Source organism: Sapajus apella, unplaced genomic scaffold, assembly GCF_009761245.1.
Source record: "Sapajus apella isolate SASKATOON/1434 unplaced genomic scaffold, GSC_monkey_1.0 scaffold13, whole genome shotgun sequence".
Lineage (NCBI taxonomy): Eukaryota > Metazoa > Chordata > Mammalia > Primates > Cebidae > Sapajus > Sapajus apella.
Genome location: NW_022436953.1, coordinates 3,704,922 through 3,731,624, shown reverse-complemented (window position 1 = coordinate 3,731,624; position 26,703 = coordinate 3,704,922). Strand labels below are relative to the sequence as shown.

Here is a 26,703-nt window from a genome sequence, read left to right as displayed (position 1 = left end):
GGGTTGCGGTCTCCCTGTGAGAATCTTAACTAATGCCTGATGCTCCGAAGTGGAACAGTTTCATCCCGAAACGCTTTCCACCCAACCCCCCCGCCCCCGCCACAAACCCACCCGTCCGTTAGGTTAGAGGACTTTCCAACCCTAGTCTACCTTGTCCAGTTATGGTTCCACCTCCAGCCTTTCAAGGCTTACACCATTAATGCCCTTAATTTCTCTTGTATTCATCTATCTCCCACCTATACCTTTTTCCTTGCCTTTTTTATTTTTGGCAATACGTGCACATGGTTTAGAATGCAAAATGAACGAAGAATATGTAGTGACGGCTACCATAGCACTCCTTTCCATCACACAAGGCTTCAAGGAAACTGAAGTACTTACTTTAGTCTCCCTGGAGGACGGTCCTCCGCTTCCCACCCCATGTGCTTAGCAATTCTGTTACTATTGTCTGGATGGCCTTCATAAAGCCCTCACTGGACCAGAATTCTAGCACATAATAGAAACACAAGCGAGAGAATGATGCAGTTATAGTTAACATCTTTCTCTTCCTAACTTTCACAGCACTTTACTTGCAACAAGTTTGGTTGCTTCTGAAGTGCAGGATCTGTGCTGGAAGCACGTGCATGCCACACAGTGGGGCTCCGCATATACCGCAAAAGGATAAATAAACCGAACAGCTACCGCTTGAGAGTGAGCGAGTGGGTTCTCTGCATAAGAACAAACAGACCAGTCCCTTGTCCGAAAGGCCCTTTTCTCTGCTTCGCTGCTTACTCCAGACCCCCGGCTGTCCTCTTCCGAGCAGTTAACTAGCAGTGTACAGAAAAGAAGCGACTTGCTTTCAAGGGAGCCTGCGCGGCAGTGCGGCTGGGAGAATTTTGTCCCGTGCGCTCCCCGTCTCACTAGTCGCGGATCGGGGCTACGCCTTGTGCGTCCCCGCGCAGCCGCAGTGCTGGGCGAGTGGGCGGGGCCGGCTGTTGAAGGCGGTTGGCTCGGCCCGGGAGTCTGCTGCACGTGCGGGCGGGGGCAATGCGTCACTGATCGGTAAGGCGCGGCGCGGCCGAGGGATCGGTTTTCCTCCCAAGCCTGCGGCTGGGCACCTTCTCAGTTAGTGCCTTCCGCCGGGGAGCGACCCTTGGGAGAGGGGGTGACAGGAAGCTCACCGAGCAGGGGCGGCCCTCTGGCCGCCTGGGGCGGAGAAGTTGGCAAGGGGTCAGCGGGCTCCGCCAGGAGGAAAGAATGAGGGGTCTGGGGCACTGGACTCCCCGGCTCAGGCTGCTAGAGAGCGCCAAGTTTCCGGAGGGAGAGGGTGGAAACTGGAGCGGGTGGACCTGTCACTCACGGGACTGAGGGTCCTTTTCTCCCTCTCCCAGGAGGAACGAGGATGAATATGACTCAAGCCCGGGTTCTGGTGGCTGCAGTGGTGGGGTTGGTAGTTGTCCTGCTCTACGCCTCCATCCACAAGATTGAGGAGGGCCACCTGGCTGTGTACTACAGGTGAGCTGCATGTGCAGTCAGTTCGGGCACTAGAGCAGATAAAAAGGGTACTCCCGTTAGAGTGGAGTCTGGGAAGTTGTTACCTCTGCAGCGTTCGGGGACGCACGTCCCATCTCTAGGGAAAGCACGGGGGTCGAAGAGGGCTTTTGCGGAGCACCCTCCAGGTGCTGACGGTTTTAGTGCTATGTTCGTTTTGCAGAGATTAAGTCTCCCTACAGTGAATCTATACACAGCAAATTCAATTTTATTTGTAGAAAAATGAAGAAGGAAGAAAGGAAGTAGTCATTGTACCTCTGACTGAAGACATGGATAAATTATAGTTCGTCCAACTGTACAGGCTTTAGTTTGCAGCTATAGATGGTGTACAGAAAATTTGGTTCTGTTTGTGGTTGTTCCTTAGACTTTTTCATTTAAAAGCTTCCAGTGTCTGGTTACGTCTTACAACACCGTGATGACCGTGATGGTGGTTATATCCCTGCACCTCCGGGGACATATAAGCACAACACCGATGGGCCGTCCTCCTCCCTCCTTACTGTTTCTGTTCAGGTTGGGGACGGGAGTGGTGGGGAAGCTGTTGCTTTCTTGTTGAGCCTGATTAGCTTTTCCTTCAGCCTAATTACCACAAGTTCCTTTTGATATAGACTAGTGAGAGAGAGGCCAGTTTGTGGAGAAATTGGAATCATGGTGTATTGAAAAAGAGCGTCAACTTTTTGCTTTTTTCTTTTATCCGTCAAAACTGATATTTCTTTCAGATCTATCCAGAATCCCAGAAAAAGAACAATTTTACTGGTATATCTTAGCAGACGAACCTCTAGCATAAGAAATTACAGATCAGCCCAGATTTCCTTCCAGTTTAGCATTGTCTTTCTGATAGTAAAACCAGAGAAAAGATATTTCAACGAATGGCTCAAAGAATTAGTGATGAACCTAAAACAGTTCATCTTTTTCTTGTTATTATGACTTTGCCAACGTGTTTATATTTTCAAGACAGGAAGCTAAGTTCTGTGAATTTACAAGGTGCAAAATAGGACTTCTTTGGGTTTTTTGCTCTCCAAATGCCTCCTTTTTATAATTTCCTTGTAGGGCTGGCTTTTCTAGTTCTCACATTCCAGGATTTGGTGAACAAGCCCTTAGCCTATCTATTTCTATAGTCTTGCCACCCTTCATCTTTTCATGCAATTTTTTTTGTTTGTTTTTTATATAGAAACTTTATGTTCCCAATATTTTAATTACCTTGCCGATAGATTGAAAGAATTATAAGCCTCAGAAATTTTCTCTCTACTTGAAAGTTTGTGTTGCCTTTTTCTCAACCTGGCGATTAAGTGTGTTATATATTTTGATTTTGTTTTTGTGTACAGTTAATGTAGGTACATTTACCTCTGCTAAAAGCCATTGTAATTTTTTAAACAAGTATTTCTCAGAAGGTTAAAGACCAAGGAGAATCCTTTGAACCTGAGAGCAGTGCTGGAGACCCAGAGGTAGGTTAGTTAAACTTATGAAACAAGGTGTAACATTGACAATTCAATTTGATCTTTTTGCCTTTTTAGGTGTGGAGGTATTTTAAGCAGTTGTTCATTATGAGTAATTCATATTAGTGAGGCTTTAGTAGGTCAGTAGCATGAGAAAAAGTGAGTATTTATTCTAGCACTTTAGATTTGGAAAGATAATTTCTCTTTTTATAATTCTGTCAAATTGAAACATCTGTTTGCAGGGGAGGAGCGTTACTAACTAGCCCCAGTGGACCAGGCTATCATATCATGCTGCCTTTCATTACTACGTTCAGATCTGTGCAGGTGAGTGATTCCTAGGGAAGCCCCCATACCAGATAGACAGGTATGACAGGAGTTACCACACTTGTGGGTAGAGATAGATTTCTCTATTGCTTAAGCAGGTGGTGGTATTTACTTAAATGCAGGAGTTAACGTTCAGAGTACAGTTGTTACAACACAGGTTATGATGTTTAACCACCTCACTTGTGTGAAATGAGTTAAAAGTATGAACCAGGCAACTTGGAAGACTGACTTCTGCCATCTATATCGTGGTATGTAGCAATTTTTCTGTTGCTGCTATCACAATAAAAGCAAGAATTAGGAACACAAATAGACATAAAAACCAGTGATTATGTGGTTTAGAACAGTGTTTAGTTTCCACAGAGGCAGGCTCCTGGGCTACTGTTAACATGGAGGATCAAAATTTTTATACACAGCTTTTCTGCCTCTTTTTTTTTTTTTTTTTTTTTTTTTGCCTGGTACATTAAGCACAATTTTATGAGAACTTTAGTGCATATTTTATTTTGATGACATCCCAGGATGTTTGAAATAAGTGTCTGGTCATTGAAAAGTGTCTTGGCCATGGGAGACAATAAAACATGTCTTTCAATACAACAAGACAGCAAAACTAGGATTAGGCTGTGACCACTTTTGCAAGCCCAGTGTGATCATAAATCTTTGGATTCAGAAGTTTGTGTGCCATCTGCTGCTAATTTTTCAGGACTTACGAAAATTCTGTGTTATTTAATCTTGTAATCTTATGTCTAGGCTTCCTGCTAAGAGAGAGTTTAATTATAAATTCTTAAATCCCCTAGGTTTTCTTCCTGTCCCCTTTTAGATGGCTTAGGGAAGGAATTGTGTCTCTTGAAGTGAAATGTATTCTTCCCCTTGTCAGACTGATTTCCATGTTTTTCCATATTTATTTTATTCATTCTTTCCTTGGTTCATGTTGTCACTTCTTTATCTACCACTTCACTCTCCATTCCTTCTCTCCTGTCTAAATCTTGCCAGGCTTTTAAAGGCTTGTCCCAGATTCTTCCTCTTCTGATCTATAACTCTTAAAGTCTATATTGTAAATTTTGGCCATTTGTCTTGTTTTCTTTAATATTGTTGTCTTGCATTGTTTGCTAAGTTTTTTGTGTGTTTTCTTTCCAGAAAGGTTTCAGATTTCTTAAAGGCAGGAGTAACACATATTTCTGGCTTTCTATTTATGGTGGGAGTTGTTAAATTGAGCTGATTTCTCAGGAAGCAATGTGGTGTAGTGAATGTGGGGACCTGGTGTTGTCACCAGTTGGTGGCGTGACTGTAAAAATTGCTTAACTGTCATAGACTTCAGTTAGTCTTCTGTGGAAGAAGGAGTTTAATTACATGATTTCATCAACAGCCCAAACAATCTATAATAATATTAGCAATGGCAGTGCTAGACCCTTAAAAATCAAGGCTCTAAGGCTGAGCACAGTGGCCCACGCCTGTAATCCCAGCACTTTGGGAGGCCGAAGCAGGCGGATTGCTTGAGCCCAGGAGTTTGAGACTAGCTGGGCAACATGGTGAAACCCTGTCTCTCTTAAAAAAAAAAAAAGGCTGTAACAAATAGATCTTGTTCAAAGTCACGTAAATCTTTCTCTGCCTTTATGATGCTTAGTATGTTAAGTCATATTGATGCAAATATATAAGTAAAGGAGATATAGATAACAGTAAACAGATTTTGGAGTTCAATCGTGTGTGTGGGGGGGGTGTGTGTGTGTGTGTGTAAGTGTAACAAATATACAGTGTGTGTGTATGTATTTAGTAATAAACTATCTTTTATAAGATAGTTTATTACTATATACAGTATCTCTTATGAGATAGTTTATTACTAAATACATACACATACACACACTGTATATAGTAAATGAAATTAGTACAGAGATTTCTGTGTAAACTAAAATACTTGCACCACAAAAAAGTTTTAAATGCTAGAGCCAGCCAGTGTGACTAAATATGAATGTTCCTTATGTGTGAAACAGTAACATTCTAGGAAAGATTTATATTAATAAAACCATATTTTAAAAGTGTTCTTGGTTGGGTGTGATGGCTCACACCTGTAATCCCAGCACTTTGGGAGGCTGTGGCAGGCAAATCACTTGAGGTCAAGAGTTCGAGACCAGCCTGGTCAACATGGTGAAACCCCGTCTCCACAAAGATACAAAAATTAACTGGGCATGGTAGTGCATGCCTGTGATCCCAGCTACTTGCGAGGCTGAGGCAGGAGAATCGCTTGAACCTGGGAAGCGGAGGTTGCAGTGAGCCGAGATCGTGCCCTTACACTCCAGCCTGGGTGACAGAGCAAGGTTCTGTCTCCAAAACAAAACAAAAACAAAAACTGTTCTTAGGAGAATAAGACATAAATTTATTTTTAGGAATTTTTGGACCATATTAGAAAACAGTCCAGATAAACAAATGGTTTAACAAACTTGGCAATTGAAAGGAATGTATATAAATGTGAAGTTCCATATATGATGTAAGAAGAAAAAACAATATTTAATTACATGAAAAGCTTTAGCCTTCATAAAGTAACTGTAGATTCACTTTTTAAATAATTTTTCTATCACACTGAGAAAATAATGTTTTAAATGAAATAGTTTGTCTGTTTATCAGTCCCCTTTAGTTTACCTAGAACTGCCACTAATGTTTACCATCATTCTAATCTTTCAACCTAAGAGTTATTTTTTATTCTTCCCCTCCTAGAATTTTACATCAACCATGTATCAGATCCTTCCTCTATTTATCCCCTGGATCAACAGCTTTCAATTTCATGGCCTTTACTGAATTAATCTAAATAAAGTAATTATTTAGCCTCCCAGCTGATTTTCTTGCCTCCATATAAGACGGAGAATGAGAACTACATCACATATGAGAAAAGGAATTAAGTAAACATATTTTTGAAAGGTTCATTTTGTGACTGTATTTAAGGTGAACTAGAGAAAGCTCAAACTCCCCAGCCAGCATTCAGGCCCCCTTATCTAATATCACAATGGCCTCTTGTCAGAATTTCATCTTTCATCCAAATTGTCCGTTCTGCTCCAGGCAAGCCAATCTGCTTTCATTCACCTGTACACAGATTTGTCTTCAACTGTGTGAATTTCAGTTGGATATTTCTTGAACTTAAGATGTTCCTCTGCCTCATCTGTTCTTATTTCTCCCACTCTAGACCTGGCTTATAAATCCTTCGCTTCAGAGAGCTTTTCAAACTACTATTTTTTTTTTACCCTTTGTAATTTGCCACTTACCAGTTCAATTTATAATGTTTTTGTTTGTTTGTTTTTGTACCTGTTAATGGATTTCGTTGTAAGATTTTCTGTCCTGTGCTGGATTGTGAACTCTTTGGAAACAGAGACTTCCTTTTTCCTTTGCTTTCTGCTTGATAAGAAGCAATGTGTTTAGAATGCACTCATTAGGTGCTGACCTATTTGAGGCCTTAGAGTACAGCAGGAAGTAATTCATTCTGGATCTGAACAAAGGTGTGACATGGGCAAAGCAATTAAGAACCAGATTGTTGGTTCACCAGGAGGAAGCAGTACTGGTGGTAGCACTTCTATTAAAAAGGAAACTGAATAAAACATGTAAGAGATCACTAGGTACTAAACTAAACTGTTGACCATAGCTTTAGAGAAGAAAGGTTGCTGTTGGCTTCAAGGGCAGCCTTGAGTGGTAGACTACTTGTATGCATATAATCTCTTTCATCTTCAACATCAATAGTAATATTAGCAGTGGAATCAAAGTTCAGAGCACAACTCCTAGGCAGAGTATCCATGTGAGCAAGCTGTGTTGTTTACAATCCCAGGCCAGCTCCAGGCAGATAAGGGACTCTGCAAGTTTTCTACTTATTAGCAGATTGAACACTGAGCCTTTCCTAGTGCATCTTGATTTAAACATTCACTGTAGACCGGGCGAAGTGACTCATGCCTGTAATCTTAGCACTTTGGGAGGCTGAGGCAGGTGGATCACTTGAGGCGAGGAGTTCGAGACCAGCCTGGCCAATATGGTGAAACCTCACCTTTACCAAAAATACAAAAATTAGCTGGGGCGTGGTAGCACATATCTGCAATCCCAGCTACTTGTGAGGCTGAGGCATGAGAATCACTTGAACCTGGGAGATAGAGGTTGCAGTGAGTCAAGATTGTACCACTGTACTCCAGCCTGGGTGACAAAGCAAGACTCTGTCTCCAAAAAACAAAATTGCTGTAAAATATTTTCTGTCTCAAGTCTTTCATTTCTACTGGGATACAAAAAGAAATGACTATTCTGAGAACTAATCTTTGGGAACTGAAATTGTGATGGGACTCTGCCGCACTTACTGTTAGCAGCTCTGCAGAGATTTGCCTCTGGCACCAGTAGTTTTTTGACAATGTGTGTCTTGAGTGTTGATGAGATATCTTTTCCTCCCTAGACAACACTACAAACTGATGAAGTTAAAAATGTGCCTTGTGGAACAAGGTAAGCTTTCTTTTTGCCTACCAGCCTTCCTTTAGCTCAGATGGAGTTTCTGTTCCTAAAGCCGTGATCACTTAAACATCTTTCAAATAGGCATGATAATTAACCCAAGGGGATTTCTGATCTGAGCATTGTTTGAGCAAAGGCCTATCTCCAAATAGGAGCTTTTCCATCTTAGGAACTATTTGGGTATTATTGAAAAAAATTGGAGTTTTTGAGCAAGTAGACCTAGCTGTATATTAGCACTGCTGCATCTGCTTTATTATTTTTTAAATAGACTTTTTTACAGCAGTTTTAGGTTCATAGTAAAATTGAGCAAAAAGTACAGTTTCTATATTCCTCTTTCCCCAACAGATTCCTTTATTGACACTTTAAAGCTTAGTTTCCTCATTTATAAGAGGCAGTAAAATCTACCTTGCAGAGTTATTGTTAAGGATTAGAATTACTATATATGAAGTGCCTAACCCAGCACTTGGGCCAGAATAGGTGCTCAATAAAACGTAGTTTAAAATTAATCATCTCAGCTTCTCATCTGTCGTGTTAAATGCCATCTAATTTAGAGTTTCTGATTCAGTAGGTCTGGAGTGAGGCCTGAGAATTTGCATTTCTAACAAAAGTTCCTGGGTGATGCTGCTACTGGTGGTCTGAAGACCTCACTTTCAGAATTGCTGTCCTAAAGAGGTTTAGGGAAAGAAAGGCAAGCAGGGCCCACATTATTTCTAGGGTATAAGCACTGCATTGAATTGTATCAAAAGAAGAATGTGAAGTTCAAGGTATTTTTTAAGTTACCTATTTTAAATGACCTAAAACATATATATATATATTAATATGACTATTAATATGTTCGATTATCATCTTCTCCCCAGCTCTATCTATAACTCTGTTTTATGGATTCCCTTTGGTAGTTCACACTTCTTTTCCTTTCTTTGTTTTTAGTGGTGGGGTCATGATCTATATTGATCGAATAGAAGTGGTTAATATGTTGGCTCCTTATGCAGGTATGTTACCCATCTACCCTGTGGTTTTTATAGTTATTGCCAGAGGATTTATAGCTGAGAGATTCTCTGAGGAATAGAAGGGTATTTTGAGAGTTTTATGACTTCACTGATCACTGATTAATAAATTTCTAAGGAATAGAGGCAAAAATAGGTCAGAAGTTCTGGACATAGTTGAATTTCTGCAACTGTATGAGTTACTTTTCTCTGAGCTTAGTGTTTCTAAGAACAAGATGGTCATTGGTTATTTCTAGAATAGGAAAGTCATATTTTATACAGTCAGGATGAGAGATAATTTCCTTGTGTGGTAGAAATCTGTAACTGATCAATTCCTTGGGCCACACTGACTTGCCACCAAAGAGAAGTATTTTCTACTTGATATTTGCTATAACTTGCAAAGCAGTCTGGAAGGCTTCAGTGTGGGGAAAGCATTTTCTTTTTACAAGATGAAAACCTACAGAAATGGGGTGGGTGTAGGTACTATTGTAATCAAAAACTGAATTAGAAGCCCTGAAGAAAGATATGCCATTTTGTATGTATGCTTGTTAAGCATGTATAGAATGTATGTACAGTATGTATGCTTGTCTAGTATGTACAGAATATTTTGTTTGGTGAGAACAACTTAAAAAGATGAAATTATAGCTTTTGCCATTGGGGTTGTAATTTTACTTGAGAAGACATAATACAGACTTAAAAAAAGATCTATTGGGATGCAAGGTCATAATAAATTTCACATCACCGGTACAGGCACAAATAGTGAAAAGATTTCAGAGTAGAGAGCAGGCGTATTACCGTCAAGTGCATTTGGATTGTATTTTTTAGAGATTAAGCATTTCCCTTGTCTTTTTTCCTTTTTATTTTATTTTATCTATATTTTATTTTTGAGACAGAGTCTCACTCTGTAGTCCATGCTGGAGTGCAGTGGTACTGTCTCGTCTCATTGCAACCTCGTCCTCCCAGGTCCCGGTTCAAGCAGTTCTCCTACCTCAGCCTCTCAAGTAGCTGGGATTACAAGCACAAACCACCATGCCCAGCCAATTTTTGTATTTTAAGTAGAGACGGGGTTTCACCATGTTGGCCAGTCTTGGTCTTGAACTCCTAACCTCATGATCTGCCTGCCTCAGACTCCCAAAGTGCTGGGATTACAGGCGTGAGCCACCGCACCCAACTGCTTCCTTGTCTTTTTCTCATCTCCTTTCCTTGATCACAAATCACTGGAATGGATTATGATTGAAAATTGAAAAGGGGAAGGGACTGATGATTCCTTAGCCAGAGATTAAATAGGAAACTATTAGATACAATGCTTTTCGGAAATGATCAAGCAAATTATTTAGTCATTAAGTATTTATTGATGGCCTATCCATTAACTTTTTTTTTCTTTTATGAAACAGAGTCTTGTTTTGTCGCCTAGGCTGAAGTGCAATGGCGCCATCTTGGCTCATTGCAACTTCTGCCTTTTGGGTTCATGCAGTTCTCCTGCTTAAGCCTCCCCAGTAGCTGGGACTATAGGTGTGCACCACCACGACTGGCTAATTTTTCTATTTTTAGTAGAGACAGTGTTTCACCATGTTGGCCAGGCTGGTCTTGAACTCCTGATCTCAAATGATCCACCTGCCTCAGTCTCCCAAAATGCTGGGATTACAGGAGTGAGCCACCACACCCAGCCATGTCTATTAATTGTGATTTGAAATCCAGTTGCATCTAATATCCCACATGAGAAGGCCAGTGGAGCAAATTCTTGGATCTGAAGACAGAAAGCAGCATGTTTTCGTAGAGAACAGGTTCTGACATGGCCTAGTTTGTACCTTTTGGGACATTTCTAAAATTCTCTGGTTCTTAGTTTCCTAATATGCAAATATAGGAAAAATTCAGTGCTAATTTATGTAAATTACCTGATATAAAGCCCAGCTCGGTAAATGTCTGCTCCTTTCCCTTCTAGCCTGCTGTCTTTTAACAGCTTTAAAAAATTGCTTTTTAAAAAATGTTTTTTTTGCAGCTGCTTTCTTTTTTTATTTCTTACTGTTCCTCAATTTGCTAGTCACTCTTTACCTCTTAGCTAAACTTTTGCATAGTAATTGCCTTTGGTTTTCCTGCCTCTGATCTCTATGCCTCCCAATTCATCTTCACACTGCTGGCCAAACAGTAAATCTTACTGTCATGCCCTTGCTTGAAAACTCTGATAGTTCCTTATTACATCCAAAATAATGTATACTTTAGTGTGGACTTTAAAGTTAGCCCGTGTTTGACGGGCTAGCCAGCAGGTGTTTGGCATTAGTATTGCAAATGCAAGGGTATTTGGAAAACTGAGCACAAGCAACACATCAAGATTTGTTAGTTGTGGTTTTTGGTTTCACTATTTTGTTGGCACTTTTCCTCATGTGTAATATATCACCCTGACTGTTACCCTGGCTGACTTTGAAGGTACCTGAGTCATTGTTGGGTAAAACAAACATGGGTTGTACCTCTCCTTCAGTGTTTGATATCGTCAGGAACTATACTGCAGATTATGACAAGACCTTAATCTTCAATAAAATCCACCATGAGCTGAACCAGTTCTGCAGTGCCCACACACTTCAGGAAGTTTACATTGAATTGTTTGGTAAGTATCTTAATTCTTTTAAATATATAAATAGCCATTCTTGTTCAGCTTATTTATTAAGGTTATATTGGTAAACTTTAGTGCTATTTAAGCATTTCACAGTAGCTCTGAATTTATCATAGAGCTGTTGTCTTTAATATATTTTTTATCTTAAGTTTTCTATATAACTTGGTAGATACTGGAAAAACTACTCACAGACTATATTCTGCTTTTACTGTAAGAACTTATTGAAAATTAGCTTTGTTTCCATTTTAATAGGTAATTGAAAGAAATTTAGAAACCTGCGTCTTGAGGCTCCCATTTTTGATGATTTGCTAGGAGGTTAACAGGACTCAGCATATAGTTGCCTTCACAGCTAAGATTTATCACAGCCAAAGGGCACAAACAAAATCAGCTAGAGGAAAACGCACATCAGCAAAGTGCAGAGGACGCAGGTGTAGGCTTCCGAGAGTCCTGTCACCGTGGAGTCAAACGTGCTTACTTCCCACAGCAACAAGCTGCAACAACGCATGCGAAACATTGTCTACTAGGGAAGCTCATTAGAGACTCATTGCCCGGGGTTTTCATCGGGGGCTGGTTATGTAGGCACCCTCTGCCTACCGTAGACATATCAAAATCCCAGACTCCTAGAAGGAAAGCAGGTGTTTGGCATAAGCCACGTTGTATAAACCGTGCAGGCACGGCACAGCAAGTCAATTGTATCACCTCTGGGGACAGTGGGACCCTTCCACAAATCCAAGTTACTGGGTGCCAACCAAGGACCAGTTTGCAAAAGGCCTTTCTTAACTCACTTCTGTACAACTTACTTTTCATTTATGATAGTGAAGGTTGTGACCAGAGAGTGGGTTGTTGGTGTTGGTAACTAGCCCATTTTTTTCCCTCCTGAAATTTTTAGTGACTTTCTTTTTTTTTTTTTTTGAGACAGAGTCTCACTCTGTCACCCAGGCTGGAGTGCAGTGTCGCAATCTTGGCTCACTGCAACCTCTACCTACTGGATTCAAGCGATTCTCCTGCCTCAGCCTCCTGAATTGGGACTACAGGCATGTGCCACTATGCCCAGCAAATTTTTTTGTATTTTTTTTTTTTTTAGAAGAGATGGGGTTTCACCATATTGGCCAGGCTGGTCTTGAACTCCTGACCTTGTGATCCGCCTACCTCAGCCTCCCAAAGTGGTGGAATTACAGGTGTGAGCCACCATGCCCAGCCGTGAATTTCTAAGATGAAGGCAAGAGTAATCAATTTAAAATCTACCATTTGAGTCCTCTTTGGTGATTGTCAACCACTGCAATGGCATATGCGGAAACTGATGGATTCTGCTTTGTCTCACCACCAGTCATTTAAATAGTGAAAGTACCATTGCGGTGAATAGAAAGTGCATGAGTTACAAGGCCAAATGGAGTGATAGCATCTTTATTGTTCATGCTGTGTGTACTTCAAATACTTTTCTCTGAGCTTTTCTCTCTTTTTAAATCCAAAATAACAGTAAGGCCGAGATTCATGGAAATGAAGTTTAGTTATTTGAGAATTTTGAGTAAAGATTTCCTGAAGATAGGAATTTGCTTTTCTGTGAGAATCAGGATACCTATTGAGTAAGAGCCCTGAATTAAGATACTAGAGATCCAGATTCTCCATTTATTAGATCAATACATTTTACCCAATAGTTGTTTATTGAGTAAATAAGTCTAATAAGTTACCCAGTAAATAAGCTCATCAATAGTTAAGTAATACATTTATTGGATGAACTATTGGATAAACAGAATAGCTGCTTGTCATCTTCCTTCCTTAATTTCTTTATTAGATAATGCCTCACAATTTTTTCCTACACAATAGGGAGGAAAAGGCAGCTTAAGCTCTGTAAAAGAATAGTACTGTGGAAACTTTAGGTCTAATAATGATTAGTGTTTTTTCATTATGAATACAATGTTTAAAAAAATTGAGTATCATGGATCTGTTGTTCTTGGCTTAAAAAACAGATCAAATAGATGAAAACCTGAAGCAAGCTCTGCAGAAAGACTTAAACCTCATGGCCCCAGGTCTCACTATACAGGTGAGTTCTTTTCCTACGGAAATTCTCTGGGAATTTTGAGAGCTTTTAGTTTGTTCCTCCTTTCATTGGATTATTTATTTGGCAATTATTTAATTGAGATGCTGTGGTGATTTATAGAATACCTTTCTCAATTTGACTTTAGGTCTCTGCCAAAATAAAACACTGTCGTAGCTTACCATGGGTGACATTTGTGAACTCCTAGATGGAACTGATAAGCTGAGGCTCTTACAAGGAAGTGAAATTCATATTTCTGCCATGTATGAAGCATTAAGATACAGTAATGATTATAAATCAGTGTAAGCATAATCGCTCCCCTCAGTAAGATTATGAAAAGGAAGTTCAAGTATAAGATTTGAATAATTCTGGACAAAACAGTTGTCACAAAGTATTAATTGACAAATGAATCTGTTGAATGATCATTGCTGTGAGAGCAAGAGAACATTGGAAGACAGCATGCCCAGGAGAGGGCTGTGACTGAGTTGAGATTTTAAGTAGGTTTGGAAAAATTAATTGGATTTAAATGGGTGAAGAATGAGAAAGGTATTTCAAGTGGGAGGGATAGCCCTAGTAAAACCAAAGTAGCAGATGAATTTAGTGGTGGCGGTAGTGGTGGCGGTGGCTTTAGCATTGGGAAATAGACTGGAGAGATGTTATACCCCTCCTGTTTTGGGGGTCATTGTGTTTTCAGATTGTGGGTTGTAAAATCAACTTTAGTAGGTCATGAACAGCATCTTAAATAAAATGGAATAGAATAGGAAAAGAAATGGCGTGTAATAAGTTTAAATATTCTGTGAAACTGTGTTTTACAGAAGTGTGGGGGGGTAGGTGTTTATACTGGGTGTCAGCGCAAAATGTATTTTTCACTGTGTCCATGGTCAGTAACATCAAAAGCCACTGCTCTGGATCCAGATGACCTAAGAAGTGGCATTGAGGCTTCTCTAGTGTCCTTTCTCAGGGCCTATAGGAGACCAGTTGATTGTTGTGATGAACATTACTGCAGCTAGAGCTTATCACGTTTCTCAATTCTGTACACTCAGCAGCACGGCTACTGAGAGCGTGCATTCACTGTGATTGTGTGTGTTCGTGCTTCTCATAAACAAGACTGGAAAGAGAGGTGGGGTTTTTCTTGTGGCTTCGTTCATGCAGTGTCATTATCTCAGACACCTGAGAGTGAGCCACCAGAACTAAGGGGTCATTTGAAATGTCCAGAGGTAACTTTGTAAAATCTTCCGGGTTGTTCAAGTCAGTTGTAGCTGGAATCGCTTTTTAATTTTAAAGATAGTGAACGTGAAGGTCAGCTGTTCTTAGATTCTGCCCAGGGGGTTACTCAGAGATCTAGCTCATTCAACAGCTGTTTAGAATTCCTTGCCTTATATTACTTAGTCATTTTTCTGTTCCCAAGTTTTTGCTATTAAACAATAGTGTAATGAACATTCATAACACATGTTCTTGTATGTACAAATTATCTTTCAAACGGACTGTACAAATCTACACTCTTTTTTTTTTTTTTTTTCCAGACAGTCTTGCTCTATTGCCCATGCTGGCGTGCAGTGGTGCAGTCTCGGCTCACTGTAACCTCCGCCTCCTGGGTTCAAGCAATTCTCCTGCCTCAGCCTCCCAGTAGTGGAGGGATTGCAGGCACCCACCACAAAACCCGGCTAATTTTTTTTTTGTATTTTTAGTAGAGACAGGGTTTCACCATGTTGGCCAGGTTGGTCTCGAACTCCTGACCTCGTGATCTGCCCACCTCAGCCTCCAAAGTGTTGGGATTACAGGTGTGAACCAGTGCGTCCAGCCCCTCAAATCTACATTCTTAACAACAGTATATGCAAATAATTGTGACCCACGGACTCATCAACATTGGAAGCAGTCCGACGTACTGATTGTTACCATACGGATGGATTGTTACCATATGGATGAGTTATATCTCCCTTTGATTTACATTCCCTTGGTTGTTAATGAGGTTGAGCATCTTTCGATATATTTATTGGCCATTTATACTCTCTTCTGTTGCTCACCCATTCATATCTTTTGCCTGTTTTTCTGTTGGATTATTTTCTTTCTTACTGATTTGTTCTGTATATATTTGGAATTTTTATACACACACGTTATATATGTTGTAGAGAAAAGCTAGATGTTAGAAGAATGAAGAAGAATACAGTGAAATTCACCAGCAATCCTATTATGCAGGGATAACATCATTTGTTGTATCTTTCCTGACTCTTCTTAGTATATATACATGAACAAATGTTTGTAGATATAAATGCATATATGCTCAACTAAAGCAGAATCTTACCATACCTGCTTTTTTCACTAACATTGTCTGTGAACATCTTTCCAAAACAAAAATATATGTTTGGTAAATCATTACTTTTAATGGTTATGTTTCGTGAATCTCTATGGTTTCAAATTTTTTGCTATTATATACATGTTGGAATGACCAAGCTTATATATTCTGTACATCTTTTTAAATCCTTCTCTTATGATACATTCTTGAAGTGGGATTGATGATCGAAGTGTATGCCCTGTTTGGGGGTTTATTGTTATATACTACCAAATCACCTTTTGGAAAAATGTTAGTAGACCCACCTTCTCATCAGCAGTGTTGGTAAGCTGTAGTTCTTACACATTTGATTGCATGATTGTATTCAAATAATTAGCAGATGCAAGCTTTCTCTTTCTCTCTGAATTCTTTTGGAGAAAATTGATTTGGTATTTTGTATTAATTATTGAAGTTGATTACCTTAGGTTATTTATTGGCCATTTTTATTTTTATAAATTGTTGGTTTTGCTTACTTATTTATTTATTTATTGGTATTTCTAACTGATTTTAATAAGCTATTCTTGGCTGAGCATAGTGGCTCACATCTGTAATTGCACCACATTGGGAGGCTGAGGTGGGAAGCTCCCTTGAGCCCAGGAGTTTGAGGCCAGTCTGGGTAGCATAGTGAGACCCCTTCTCAAAAAAAAAAAAAGTTAGGTGGGTGTGATGGCATGTGCCTGTAGTCCCAGCCACTTGTGAGGCTCGGGTGGGAATGACTTGAGCCCACCCAGCAGGTTGAGGCTGCAGTGAGCTGTGTTCATGCTGTACTCCCATCTGGATAACAGAGCAATACCATCTGTAAATAAATAGCATTTGTATATAGAGAACTTGTTTTTGAACCTTACCCTTTGAGAGGGGTAGAATTCATTTTAGAAAATAAGCGATTTTTTATATGTTAGATATTGTAGCTCTCAATGTATGTATAGGAAACATTGTCTTCTAGTTTTATTTTGTTTTGTTTTGTTTTTTGTCATTTAACTTTGTTTTTTCTCCACTGACAACTTTGAAGTTTTAATCTTTTACCTAGTAATTTCAGTGATTATGTCTTTATGGTATGTTGCTGAGCTGGCATGTTTTAAGAGTCTTTCACCACCTCAAAAGTATCAGAATTAAAATTACAAATTACAAAAATGTTATCTGCTTTTACAGTCATCGTCTTTTTTTTTTTTTTCTTGAGATGGAGTTTTGCTCTTGTTGCCCAGACTGGAGTGCAATGGCACGATCCTGGCTTACTGCAACTTCTGCCTCCCAGGTTCAAGCGATTCTCCTGCCTCAGCCTCCAGGCATGCGCCACCACGCCCAGCTAATTTTGTATGTTTAGTAGAGACAGAGTTTCTCCATTGTTGGTCAGACTGGTCTTGAACTCCCGACCTCAGGTGATCCGCCTGCCTCAGCTTCCCAAACTGCTGGGATTACAGGCGTGAGCTACGGTGCCCGGCCTACAGTCATATTCTTAGATTTAAGTCTTTTAATTCATCTGGGATCCATTTTGATCTCAGTTGCGAAATAGGCCTTCAACTCCATCCCCTCAACCCCAAATAGGGTAACAGCAGTAATTACTGAATAATTTATTTTTCTATCTTCCCCCTTCTTTGAAATAGTATGTATGTTATATGCTACATTCTATTATATATTAGAGTCCTTTTCTGAACTTAGTTCTGTTCCATTGATCTTCCCATTCCTACTTTTTCATTAATTATTAAGCCCTTGGTCTTTTCTTATCAAATCGCATTTTCTCCTGTTTTTCCCATCTTGTCAGTTAATGGCAACTCCTTCCCCTCAAACCATTCTAGAAGTGTAGGAGGCATCTTTGACAACTGCCTCACCCTCAGCATCTCATCAATCCCTGTGTCATGCTGATTCCACCACCAAAATCCATGTATTAATAAAACTAACCATACCTCTATCTTCACTGCCATCTCAAGCCAGGCTGCCAACTCTTACCTTGACATGTCCAGTAGCCCCCCGTCTTCTTTCCCCACTTTCACTTTTCCCTTTGTCTACTTCATTTTCTGCATAACAGCCAGAAGGATCTTTTAAATTTACTTGTTTTTATTTGCTGTTTTTATAAAAAGTTATTGAATGAAAAAATGTAGTTTTGTTATATGTTCTTATAGTAGTAGAGAAGATCTCCTTTGATTTAGGGTTAAAATTTTTTTTTTAATTTTTATATTTTTCAATAACTTAAGCATACCCTAGAAGAGAAGAGCTCCTTTGCTTTGGTTGCTTTTATCTTGTTATAAGACAATTTTTTATAATAGTTGGAATGCATTTTAAGAATTTCAAGTCTGTTTTTGAGCTTTGTTATTTTTAACACATTACCATATGGTTGTGATAATTCAACTTTTTATTTAATTTTAAAATCTGGCAAGAGACAACATCTTTTAAAAAATAATGGCCTTTGCTGTTTCTGCCAGCTTCATCTTACAGATGAGTTTTCATTATCAATACTTTCAAGCTGTATTAGGCACCTAAGGAGGCGTATATGTGTTGTTTTGTTTTGAGACAGGGTCTGCCTTTGTTGCCCAGGCTGGAGTGCAGTGGCACAATCATAGCTCACTGCAGCTTTGAACTCCTGGGCTCAAGCGATCCTTGTGCCTTAGCCTACCAAGTAGCTCGGAGTACAGCCATGTCTGGCTAATTTTTTTAATTTTTTGTAGAGATGGGCCCTCGCTGTGTTGCCCAGGCTGGTCTCAAACTCCTGGCCTCATGCGATCCTTCAATATAAGTTAAAAATAGGAACACAGTTTATGGCGTTACTTTATCACATCAGCCTTTTTGTTTTTTAGAATTTCTGATTTGGAGGAGAAACTCATCCTAAGTTATTACCAATGGATTTAATGAATTTTAATGCTGTTCAACGTGTAAAAATCGCAAAGATTTTTTTTAATCATTGAGAAATGTGATTGATTCTTGTTAGATTTATCATATGTCTACAACTTGAATTCACTGCCTTCTAGTAATTTTTTGGGTTAAATGACATGAGAGCAACCTTATCTTGTTCACTGCTATATCCACAATTCCTGCAACAAATAGCACTTGACACACAGTAGGTACCTGATAAATATTTATTGTTGAATGAACATTCTCTGTTAACAGTCACTATTTGATTTTGTTCCTTTCCATATATTTACTGGCAAATTAGAATGATGAAAATGGTCATCTTTGATTTTTTTCCCCTATGTTATTTAAGAGAGTGACTATATTATAGGCTGTTTTTTTGTTTATAATGTATGCTTAACACCCAGGGGTCAGTTTCAACAGATATATTTATTTCATTAGCCATTTTTTTTTCTCCATTCATTGTGTGTGTGGAGGGTGGGGGCATTATTTTATTTTATTTTATTTTTTGAGGTTAAGAGTGGAGGTTTAATAGGCAAAAGAAACAGAAAGGAGAACAGCTGTCTCTCTTTCGAGAGAGAGGGGTGCCCAAGTGGGACTACCCTGTCATTTTACTTTTAAAATCTCTTATGATGCAACTTACTCATGGTATCTGTACAGTAAGTGTTTATGTTTTCATACATTTGAAAATCTGAGATTTCCCAAGATTGGCAAGCACAATGTAGTGTGTTCTTCAGCCTCATTCAGTAAAACAGGAGTCCTCGAAAGACAGTTTGGCCGGGCGCAGTGGCTCACGCCTGTAATCCCAACACTTTGGGAGGCCAAGGTGGGTGGATCACCTGAGATCAGGAGTTCGAGGCCAGCCTCACCAACATGGTGAAACCTTGTCTCTACTAAAAAAGTACAAAAATTAGTTGGGTGTGGTGGTACATGTCTGTAATCCCAACCACTAGGGAGGCCGAGGCAGGAGAATCACTTGAACTCGGGAGGCAGAAGTTGCAGTGAGCCGAGATTACGCCACTGCACTTCAGCCTGAGTAACAAGAGCAAAACTTTGTCTTAAAAAAAAAAAAGACAGTCCTACTTTATGCTGCTTTTAATAAGGCTAAAAAGATACGTGGCCAGTTTCTTAATTAAATGCCATATGACAGTGCTTGTCTTAGTCACATGGTGAAATCTGCCGTCTCACAAAACCTGGTCCTGAATTTTTATTTGTCTTCTGGATGTCTCCGCTGAGTTGTGGGGCCTCACATGTGTCACTGCCAGTGTGTCGTGAGTTCTTTCCACACAGCCTTCAGCTGCTTATTCCATTCCACTGTAATCCTTATATTTAGTTGTGATAGTCCTTAAAATTACCTACAAATTTGACTCATCTATTTCATATAGGGAATGCTATATTGCTTAAAAGTTTTAAAAGCCTTTAAAGAAGACTAAGTGCTTAAAGCCTTTGTTATAATACTTAAAAGGTTAGCCAGTTTTCAGAGGAAAAACTTTTCTTCAGACCAGCAAAGTGTTTCTTGTATGTGTTTGCAGTATAGGTAGGGTGGCGGGGGTAGGTATGTGGGTATCGTATGTTTAGTAAAATCAAAAACTTTCGAGAGATCAAGTCCTTGATGTAGAAAAGTCAGCCTTCAAAAAACCAACAGGTACATAATCTTAACTATGTCCAGGTAGACAATCTTAATTAATGTCAAATAACACTATGATTAGGGAAACAACATGTCTAGTAAACACTGTCCATAAAGACAGACATTATTCTGAGTTAGAGTTCAGGAAGAAAGAATATAAGCAATTGATTGATATTTTTTTTTCCTTCAGCCACTGGGCTGTTTACTTATAGCAAATACTGAGTGATTGCAGGGGGTGGAAGTGATAATTTACTCACTACTCACTGTATTAAATTGCATTTACCAACCTAGGTTTTTTTGTTGCTTTTGTATTTGAGTAATTGTTTCCGACTTTACAATTTCAGTCTTGGAACTTTACTTTCCCCGCTACTTTGGTTTACAAGGTTGAAAAAGAAAGCAAAACATCTAATGACCTTTGTAAAACATCTTTTAAGGGAGAACCTTTTTCCCAAGGCAGTTGTTTTCTCGTTGGGTACAGTGGTTTTTCCTATCTGACATTGTTTAAGGTAATAAGAAGCAGCTTGTCTTTGATTCTTGGTGTGGTGGCATGAAAAGTAAATGTTCTGCTGGGCTCCGCAAACGTGTTAGTAGGCCACTGTATTACGGTCGTTGTTTTATTACATTAGTATCATTTGAGGAGCTCTTCTGTAGAAGATTTAATTTGAAGATTTAATCTTTCAAATATACTTCGGCTTTTTCACTTTTATTTTTTAGGCTGTGCGTGTTACAAAACCCAAAATCCCAGAAGCCATAAGAAGAAATTTTGAGTTAATGTGAGTAATATGCATGGGATCCCAATATTTCTGTTTAGGGCTGTCTGTATATTAATACTCCAGTCTAGAGGAAACGTGAGATAATACACTCTGGGGTGGAGTATGTGTCTATCTTCTTTACTCTTACTCTAGTAATATTGCCTATTCTTGTGTCTTAATTCCCACTAGACTCTTATTAGTGTTCTCTTTACGTGTGGACATTTCAGAAGCAGTTTCAGTGGCTAAAGATGCAGTTTGCTGTAAAAGTATTGCTGGAAGCTTAAGGAGTTATAATTTTATGTGACTAGTACCTTGAATTCAATATTAATAGAGGACGGAGTCCTGAAGCTGTTAAGACTGAAGAGAGTGCTCATATTTTGTTTCTGTGTTGTAATGGTAGGAATAGATATCTTGTTGGTATAAAGTTTGGTTTTCCATTATATGTTGATTGCATATCTAAAATTAGACCCGGTTCTTTATGCTGTGCCTCTAGGGAAGCCTTGCTTGTGTTGACTCCTGGTGGTCTTCTCTTTTACGTGTCCAGGGCAGGCTGGGAATGAGAAGACATGAAATTAGTTTTAAGAGGATCCCTTTTAGGGGAGTACTTACTGTGTTTGAAATGGCAATTATTGTTTTCATATGACAGGACTAAAAAGAAATAAAAGTCTTTAGGAAATTTGGCTGATGGGTTAAAAGGGAAAATATGAGATGGAAAAATAAATTTACAGAAGTCAAGGATACCACAGATGTATAAATACTGGAGATCCAAGGAGCAGTAATACTGCTTTATGAGGTTATTTCTGAGTCCTTTTTGTTACCATGAAGCGTTTTATTATTTCTTTCTTCTATTTTTCCTTTCCCTCATACCCTCTCTGAGATCATACAGAGTTTTATTTCTTTTTCTTTCTTTCATTTTTTTTTTTTTTAGAGACAGGGTCTTGCTCTGTTGCCCAGGCTAGAGTACAGTGGCACAATCACAGCTCACTGCAGTCTCAACCTCCAGGGCTCAAGTGATTAAGCAATCCTCCCACCTCAGCCTCCTGAGTTGAAACTACCAGTGCATGCCACCATACCTGGTTAAATTTTGTATTTTTCATAGATACGTGGTTTTGCCCTGTTGCCCAGCCTGGTCTCAAACTCCTGGGCTCAAGCAGTCCTCCTCCTGCCTTGGCCTCCCAACGTACTGGGATTATAGGTGTGAGTCACCACATCCAGCCTGTTTTTTCTTTTTCATTGTAGACAGGAACTCTTCTTTTAAAACTATAAAGTGTAGAGTGCGAGGCTGGGTGGATTACGGATGTGATCCACTTATTTAAAAACTGTTATAGGCTGGGTATGGTGGTTCATGGCTGTAATCCCAGCACTTCAGGAGGCTGAGGCAAGTGGATCACCTGAGGTCAGGAGTTTCGAGACCAGCCTGGCCAACAGGGTGAAACCCTGTCTCTACTAAAAATGCAAAAATTAGCTGGGTGTGGTGGTGGGCACCTATAATCCCAGCTACTTCGGAGGCTGAGGCAGGAGAATTGCTTGAACCCAGGAGGTGGAGGTTGCAGTGAGCCAAGACCACACCATTGCACTCCAACCTGGGCAACAAAAACAAAACTCTGTATCAAAAAAAAAAAAAAATCCATTAAAGGCCCAGCATGTCTTAGCCTTTAAATATAGTTGCTCCTGATGATGGAAAAATGAATATTGTGTGTTTTCTGCTCTCATAGTATTCAGAATGTCATTTCATGTTTTTACCAATGTTATCAGAGGAAAGAGGGGATGTTTTGGGGATCGATTGGAGTTACTTTTCAGATAATTCTGGATCTTTCTTAATTTTATAGACTATTGGAATTACAGAATTAAAGCCACCTTGGGATGATCCAGTATAACCTTGCACCTGATAGTAGTGTTTTCTTATACCATTTCTGCCACATGGTTACCCGGTAGCTACTCGTACATGTTTAGTAATATGCCAGCCATTTGCATTACAGGTTGAATATCTCTTATCTGAAATGCTTGGGACCAGAAGTATTTTAAATTTTGGATTTGTAAAGATTTTAGAATATTTGCATAGACATCTTGGAGATGAGACACAGGTTTAAACATGAAATTCATTTATGTTTTTCCTTGTTGGTATACTGGTTAGTTTAAAAAAAAAAAAGAGAAATTCATTTATGTCTCATATCCACCTATACCCTGAAGGTAACTTTATAGGATATTTTAAATAATTTTGTGCATGAAACAAAGATTACCTTAAGTGCTTATTTGTGGAATTTTTCACTTGTGGCATAATGTGGATGCTCAAAAAGTTTCAGAATTTGGAGCATTTAGGATTTCAAAGTTTCAGATTAGAGATGCTCAACCTGTATTAGAAACTCGAAGCCTTAGAAAATTCTCCTTACATTAAGCCCCATTTACTACCTAATAACTACCACCTAGTTATATCTTCTGTGCAGCAAATATGGCCACTGCACATGGGTGCCCAGCTGAGGAGTGCAGGAGCTGAAACTCAGCTTCATTCTGCATGTCAAACCATGCACCTGTGGGACTGCATCTGCCCAGAGGCTGGTGCCATTTTCTAATTGGCACAGACCTGCTGTATGGACTATCCAGAGGTCTAACAGCAAAGGAAGTGTTGATATATTCCCTTCCAGATCACAGCTTTATACAATACAACTAGGAGAAGAAAACCAGACTAAAATTCAAATGTACTAAATTTTTTTCATATCTCTGGGGTGACTTTGGGCAAAACATTGAACCTTTCCACCTCAGATTTATAAGTAAATAAAGTCACACCTCTCTTACCTACCTTAATGGGTCCAAAAGTTTGTGTTGAAAAAAAACAGTTCTTTGACTCAATGTAGCATGACTCATGAAAACATGGCAGGATTGCTTACAGTTCATTTTGGATTATAGTGGCTTTCCTTATAGGTCACCGTGTAGTAGAAGCCCTCTTTGGCCTTTAGTTGAAAGTTTAAGATGTCTTTAGTTAAATAATTCAATTATGCAGGAATGTGTAGAGAACAATATAATGAAAGCTTCAGATTTTGCCATATTCCCTTCAGATCACATATAGGGTCAGAGTTACTGGCTGTGACTGCACATAGGAGGATCATTTCTAATTTTTATAACATTTTGCTTACAGGGAAGCTGAGAAGACAAAACTCCTTATAGCTGCACAGAAACAAAAGGTTGTGGAAAAAGAAGCTGAGACAGAGAGGAAAAAGGCCGTTATAGGTGCTTGGATTTCTCTCTGAAATGATTGTCTCAAGTACATTTGTTGTTTGTCCTGTTCTTTATCAGTCTCATTTTGGGTGTAATGGGACTCAGTAAGATTGCGTCATATGTAGTGGGGAATTCTGGAAAATCCATCGTACGTTCAGATGTTCTAAAGCCTTTAAAAGTAGGTGAGACCAGTACTTAGTGACTTGCCGTGGCTCTCCAACGTTGTTGGCTCTCACTGTTGTCTCTTTCAAGAGCAGGGAGAATAGATAGTGTTTATAAGCAGCTTTGGTCTGTGGATAGTATTTTCATTTATACAGATTAAGAGTAGGGAAGTTTTTTTTTTGACCAAAGGTTCAGATTATAGAATGCATCCTTGTTGTTGACACACACTTAGTTTTACCTAGATAGTGCCGTTTATGAAAGCATGGCAGGATTGCTTACAGTTCATTTTGGATTACAGTGGCTTCCCTTATATTCCAGGTCACTGTATATTAGACACCCTCTTTGGCCTTTAGTTGATGCTGAAAGCTTAAGGTGTCTTTAACTAAATAATTCAATTATGCAGGAATATACAGAGAACAATATAGTGAAAGCTTAAGATTTTGCCATATTCCCTTTAGATCATTTTTTAAGAAAAAAATTACATATCTGTTTGAAGCCTCCTTTGTATACTCGCTGGTCCTGCTTCTTGAACTTTCTCCTCAGATTAGCTTCTATTCTGAAGTTGATGTATATCCTTTCTGTCCATATTTTTATACTCTTACTGTATGTATGTAACAGTTTATAAAATTGTTTTATCTATTTGAAACTACAAAAATGATATCAAACTCTACCTTTTGTTTTACTACTTGCCTTATTTTTACTACCACTGAGTTTTATTCATATTGACACGTGCAGATCTAGGGTTTTTTTTCTTTTTCTTTTTTTTTTTTGGCATCTTATTCTCTGTGAGATGATAGATTGTTTATTTTTAGCTGCTATATATTTCATTCCATGAGCGGGCCTAGTTTTATTGTAATGAATTCCCAATGAAGAGTTAGGTAGTTTCTAGTTTTTTCTTCTTACAAACACTGCCATAGTGATCTTCTTATCCAGTGCCTCCTTGTGAACACATGCAAGAGTTTCTGTAGAGTAGCATTATTCAACATGTGGTGTGGGCCAGCGCCCTATCACCAGCTTTTTGTTTCTGAGCCTCAATGAGATGAGTATAGAAATTGAGAATGAGTGTTTAGAAGTTTTTATAGCATTTTAATAACAGCAGTTTTATATCTGTTGAATCAAAGATAAAAAATCAGAGCCTATATATTTTTTTGTTTTTTAATTTCTTTTTTCTAGTACTATAATTTGTTTTTATTATGGTTTACAATTTATTGGTTCCTCATAAATTGAATTACATGCACAAAAAAAGGTAAGGTACTTTTCCACCAGTAGCTTGAGAAGCACTGCTCTAGAATAGCTATTTCAAAGTGGAATTGATGGGTCATAGGGTAGCATGTCTTCACATTTAACAGATTGACAGATTGCTCTCTCAAGTACTTCTTTGATTTTACCTTCTCTTCACCAATATTTGAGTTCCAGTTTCTATGCTACCGTATTTGAATACCCATATCCACACATACTTCTCGGTCCTTGGAGTCATAAGAGTTAAAAATTTATGCCCGTTTAATGGAAGACATGGTATCATGTAATTTCAATTTGAATTTCCCTGATTGTTAATAAAGTCAAATATTGCTTATCAGTCATTCAACTTTCCTTTTTTTTTGTTGTTACATGAATTGCCTATTAATGTCCTTAGCCCATTATTTGATTGCTTTTTTGAATTGATTTGTAAGAGTTCTTTATATCTACTGTATAGTAATCCTTTTCCAGATTTATGCATTGCAGACATCTTCTTTCAATTTGTGGCTTGTCTTTGAACTTTGCAATGTCTTCAGTATACATATATGTGTAATTTTTGTGTAGTCAAATTCATTAATCTTTTCCTTTATGTTTTGTGCTTTTCCTTTCTTAAGAATTCTTTCCCTACCCCAAAGTAATAATTTTATTCTAAAAGTTTTAAAGTTTTGCTTTTCATATTTAAGTCTTTAACCCATCTGGAATTTATTTTGGTGTTGAGTATGACATTGAGATTCAGTTTCATTTTTTCCAAATGGCAAGCCAATCGTTTCAGACTGTGTATTGAATAGTTCATTATTTCCCCTACTTATTTCTAATGCCATATCCATCTTGTTATAACAAGATACTATACATAATTTGTTCTGATGCCAGAATCTCTATTATTTTCCAATTTTTTCGTCTCTCCTTCCTCAATATTACTTTGTTTTAATTGTAGCTTTTATGTTAACTCTTGCCATCTGGAGAGTGAGTTTCGTAACTATTCCTCTTAACTGTTAACTATTCCTAACTATATTTAAAATTAGCCTGGACTATTCAAGGACCTTTATTCTTCCACATGAATTTTAGGACCAGGTCCTTAAGTTTTGTGAAATGCTATGTTGGGATTTTGATTGGAATTGCATTAAATATATACATCAATTTGGAGAAAATTATGATATTAAGTCTTATAAATCTAT

The 26,703-nt window shown here is 38.7% G+C and overlaps 1 protein-coding gene across 4 annotated transcripts in view; it reads left to right on the top strand.

Moving 5' to 3' along the window:
- The first annotated feature begins 932 nt into the window (after window positions 1-932).
- Window positions 933-26,703, top strand: part of ERLIN1 (ER lipid raft associated 1) — a 63,060-nt gene continuing 37,289 nt past the window's right edge. For 2 of the 4 annotated variants that reach the window (XM_032281285.1, XM_032281288.1), the window contains exons 1-9: window positions 933-1,038; window positions 1,368-1,491; window positions 3,203-3,284; window positions 7,690-7,736; window positions 8,670-8,731; window positions 11,202-11,327; window positions 13,301-13,374; window positions 20,880-20,938; window positions 24,051-24,142. In XM_032281285.1, coding sequence (XP_032137176.1) covers window positions 1,379-1,491; window positions 3,203-3,284; window positions 7,690-7,736; window positions 8,670-8,731; window positions 11,202-11,327; window positions 13,301-13,374; window positions 20,880-20,938; window positions 24,051-24,142 — 655 coding nt within the window. In that variant the 5' untranslated portion in view covers window positions 933-1,038; window positions 1,368-1,378. Of the gene's footprint in view, window positions 1,207-1,367; window positions 1,492-3,202; window positions 3,285-7,689; window positions 7,737-8,669; window positions 8,732-11,201; window positions 11,328-13,300; window positions 13,375-20,879; window positions 20,939-24,050; window positions 24,143-26,703 lie in introns of all 4 variants that reach the window. The other 2 variants (XM_032281286.1, XM_032281287.1) reach the window with 2 other exon arrangements.